This window comes from Candoia aspera, chromosome 1 (assembly GCF_035149785.1).
Source record: "Candoia aspera isolate rCanAsp1 chromosome 1, rCanAsp1.hap2, whole genome shotgun sequence".
Taxonomy (NCBI): Eukaryota; Metazoa; Chordata; class Lepidosauria; order Squamata; family Boidae; genus Candoia; species Candoia aspera.
Window position 1 is genome coordinate 231,977,883 of NC_086153.1, and position 4,665 is coordinate 231,982,547.

The 4,665-nt window shown below is 40.7% G+C and overlaps 1 protein-coding gene across 1 annotated transcript; it reads left to right on the forward strand.

Annotated features, from left to right (window-relative positions):
• Positions 1 to 745: 745 nt before the first annotated feature.
• On the forward strand, positions 746 to 1,693 carry LOC134505724 (olfactory receptor 10V1-like). Its single transcript, XM_063315621.1, has one exon. It carries the CDS (start codon positions 746 to 748, stop codon positions 1,691 to 1,693), a length of 948 nt encoding a protein of 315 aa, XP_063171691.1.
• The last annotated feature ends 2,972 nt before the right edge of the window (positions 1,694 to 4,665 follow it).

Consider the following 4,665-nt stretch of genomic DNA (forward strand, 5'->3'; position numbering starts at 1 on the left):
CAAATGCTGTAATGGAATTAAAAGATCAACTTTGGAGGTTCTTTAATAGACAACTGATTATACTATGGGCACTGTATTATCAGGGATATATTATATTTAATCAAACATGATCAATCCTATACTGTATGACACTGGCAAATCTTGATATAAAGCATGGAGTTACTCATGGTTGGAATATTGTGTGTAGAAACAAAAACTATATTCATTCTGAGATCAGGAATAATCAGATAATAATAATATCATGCCAAGTTGCTCATGGTAGAGGTAAGGGGAAAATGCCTCAATAGCAAAGACCCCAAGGGCTGTTTAAGAAGACTCCAGAGCCAGGAGCTGGAAAGAAAAGAAAGCAGCAGCTGATGTTATATTTCTAAAAATACAGGTAAGAAATGAAATATCTCCTATCCACCTAGTCCACCCTTCATTATCCAAGACCATGTATGCTAAAGTGATTGCATGTGTTTTTGTTCCTCCTAAAGGAAATGTTTTATAAAGGGAATATATTTTATAAATGTTTTATGAAACGTTTTATAAAAGGAATAAGCCAGCCAGCCAGTCTAATGCTATTAATTGTAGCAACAGAAAATAAATATTCTTCCCCTCCTGATGTCTGATCAGAACGCTTCTGTTTACCTAATAAAAAAGAAATATGCTAAAATACATATCTGTGGGACCAAATCTACTGTAATTTTCATGTAGTTTTCATACATTTTTGGTCTCTCTCCTTTTAACCCACCACAGCCCTTAAATGAAGAGTGAAAATCAAACTGCGAATCCACAATTTCATTTCCAACCATTCACGACCATCCCAGAGATGAGATGGCTGATCTTCTGGGCTTTCCTGGTTCTCTACTTGCTCAGCCTATTTGGGAATGCTTCCATTGTTTTCATCATTTATACTGCACACTCTCTCCACACCCCAATGTATTTTTTCTTGGCAAACTTGGCTTTTCTGGAGATTGCCTACTCTTGTACCATTGCCCCCTTAACTTTGGCCCACCTTGCTTCAATGACAAAGATCTCCATTTCCTTGGTTGGGTGTGGCACCCAGCTCTTTTTCTTTACCTTCCTGGGGGGCTCTGACTGTGCCCTGCTGGCTATCATGGCTTATGACCGATACTTGGCAATTTGCCACCCACTAAGCTACCCTGTCATTATGAGCTGGAGACTGTGTGTGAGTCTTGTAGTTGGGACATGGACCATGAGTCTTTTTTTTGGTTTCGAGTTGTCTCTCCTCATATTGACCCTGCCTCTCTGTGGCAATAATGTAATCAATAATTTCTTCTGTGATTTTCCTGCTGTAATGAAACTGGCATGTGGAGATACCCATGTCCAACAAACTGCCTTTTTTATTACAAGCACTGTTGTCTTGACTATGCCCTTCTTACTAATCTGCACATCCTATGCCTTCATCACAGTGGCCATCATACGCATCCCTTCTGTCTTGGGGCGTCAACGAGCTTTCTCCACTTGTTCCTCCCATTTAATGGTTGTCCTTCTGCAGTATGGCTGTGGCAGTTTAATATACCTGCGCCGAAGTTCCAGCTACTCAGCAGAGGAAGGTCGGGTGGTGTCTGTTTTCTACACCTTCATCACACCGGTATTAAACCCCCTTATTTACAGCATGCGGAACAAAGAGTTAAAAGAGGCAGTTATTAGGTCCTTGAGAAGATCAGTGCTGCCCCAGAAGAAATGAGAATGTTTTGTCAATAAGTGAGAAAAGACATACCAACTATAATAATAATAATATGGTGGGATCAACAAGGCAGGAAAGTGATGGATGGGTAGACTGTCTGCATCCTTACAACCCCTGTAGGCTATCATAATCTCTCAAGTATGTAGGAAAAGCCTGCAGAGCCCAGTGTCCGGAATTCTTTCCAACTCCTTTACCAGCAGTAGACATAGAAGGTGCCTGTGTTCTGTGGAACATAGTAGTGTGAGTGTGTGTGTGCGCACACAAACTTTCTCCCAGAGGCTAATCAGGGTGCATACATGTTGCCTCTGTGTGGTGTGTGTGGGAGAGAGAAAGGATGGGTGCGTATGTGTTACCTCTCTGTGTTTCTACTGCCTCCTTGCTGTATGTCTGTGTGCTTGGATTTGTACATATCTGTATTGGGGTGAGCTGCATATACTTCACTTTGGGTCATATGAATGAGAGGGAGGGGGCTTAGAATGGAGAAATCAGCAACATTCTGATTTGCTGCCCAATCGCTTCTTCCATAGAGATGCATGGGATAATTTTTTCAGAATTTTTTTCTCTACAGCTGGATCAAGATTTGAACACAATCTTTTCCCCTTTTTTTGGCAGGCTTTTCACCCTGCCTCACCAAATTTGGTCTTCTTCGGTTCCTTTTCCAGAGAGTTTTCCTGCTCATGGAAGGAGAGCTAAAGTCCCTTTATATAATTTCTTTCCAACATTCTATTATATTGGGAAAAACAGATAAAATGTTCTTTGTCTGCTGTGTAAGTTGTATAATTGCATTACCTGCTACCTCCCTGACCTAAAACATGGATATTCTTGTTTGTAAGGCAAGCAGAGAAAAAAGTATCTAAAGGAAAAGAGACTGGGGGGAAGTTACATGAACAGCAAATGATGCCTTGATTAGCTTTGCATCTTTGGAGCTGGTATTTATCTGGGAAGAGCTTCCTCCAGTTAAGTAGACTGAAATACTTTAAGGTTTCACCTGCAGTGTCATGCTTTGTGTCACATCCTTCCATGTGTACACTTTGAAAAACACAGGATACTTTTAATATAAAATGAAACAATTTTTTTCATTGCAGAATCTAGAACATTAAAAAGATACGGGGAAGAGTTCTCTGTTTCAGTTGATCATTGCTATTATCCCAGATCACAATAGCCTTCTCCAAACCTCTGGCATCTTCCAAATACATTAGTAACATCTGCTGAGTAGGGAGCTGTAGTCCCAACACATCTGGAAGTTACCAGATCTGAGTAGACTGGACTATAGTAATACAATATTCTCTGAACTTTGGGGAAAGTAGAATGCGGACAAGTCTTTAAACAAACCAAAACAACTTAACATTTCTTCAAATATTTAGTAGCAGATTATTTGGTTGTTTGTGAAAGATATCTGAAAGCTGAAGTCTCATTTCTGTGTTAAAGTTCTTTATTATGATATGAATAATAATAATAATAATAATAATGGAATGAATTGATGTACTTATTAAATATAATTGCTGTATCAAAATGATATTTCATTATTTTAAGGACACAGTACGGGTGTTAGAAGGTTTTAAGCAAACCCTCTCCCGCTTCCTTTCACCTTAAGCACATCGCCATTTCTCTTTCCTCTTCAAACCATGTCCCCCAATACACCCTTCCCGCCAAAAGGGGACACATCCCAGACTGGCCAGGAAGAGGAAGAAATCTCCGGACAAAAGAATTGCCTAAAACATTTCCATTTCTTATTCCAGAACCTGAAACATAGAGGATCATGAAACACTTTTCAATATGTAGTCAAAATTCCCCGCATTCCGATCAAGTCAGGAAATCGGGTGGGCAAAGAGCACAGAGCCCATACCTTAACATGAGAAAAGGAGAAAGGGCTTCCCCATAGAATAACAAATGCTTCAGCTCGATAGGTGAAAACTGCAGTGCCGGCAGAGAACTTAATTGAACAAAGGAAAGTGAAACCGCAACACAATAGGCGGCAAGACCACAGGAATGGGCCTAGCCTCCGTTCAATTAACTCTCTCTCTGAATTCTTAGAAAAACTCTTCCAGGAACCATTAAGGTCAGTTGAGTTAAACGACCACCATTTTTCACACTCCTCGTTTCTAACAAAGATCTACGTCTCTATATAAGGGGAGGGAAGGAAAGTACACCTGTGGCCACCCTCGACAACACGCTTACTCTGTATTCCGTGTTCTCGGAGAATAAACCTTCAACCTCTGTTCAAGCAATTGCCTGTGCTTCATTCCTGGCTTGGGGTGAATCCTTGGTAAGATTTCCTTCCAACAAAAGCTTTCCTCTAAAGAAAGCTGTTCCTGAAATGCCAGTCCTGAAATTCCTCTTGACTAGTTAAGCTGGCAATGGTGGGGATCCATGGATGAAAAAGAAATAGTGGTGTTATTCTGCTAGGATACACTTCTTGGGAATCACCTCCACCATAGCTTTCATGCAGCTCCCAAATCAGCTGCATGCCCAGGTGGTCCCACTACTATCACTCCTATTTTCAGCATTCGAGCTGATTTACGTTCGCCTCAGCTAAGGTGCACCTGGAGTCTTGCAGCCAGTTTTCCATTCCAAGTGGTACTCTGGGAAGCTTGGGAGCAGCGAATATTTCCTTGTTGGCAGGATTTCTTTCTCCTGGACTCTTGGACCCTACTCTTCCTTAGAGGTTAAATTGTCACAGCTTCACACTCTGATTTCACGGCTGTTTTAAACTGATCAGGGAGACAGAATTGTGGTGGCTTCTCTCAATCCCTTCACTCTTTCTCTCAGTCCCCATTCATTCTCTTTATATGATCAAACCTCCTCAACATAATTCTTTTGTATAAGTCACTCACTTTTCTAGCTGATACACATTCATTCATCACCCATTTATTCTTTACTGTCTCACTCCTTGTTTTACACATTTAACACATCAATTTCCCCTGCATTCAACCTACAAGGAAACATGGCTACCATTTATTGAAATGCATATG

Bases quoted from the DNA above. Each gene is read 5' to 3' on its own strand.
- LOC134505724 (XM_063315621.1), top strand. From the start codon at position 746: ATGAAGAGTGAAAATCAAACTGCGAATCCACAATTTCATTTCCAACCA.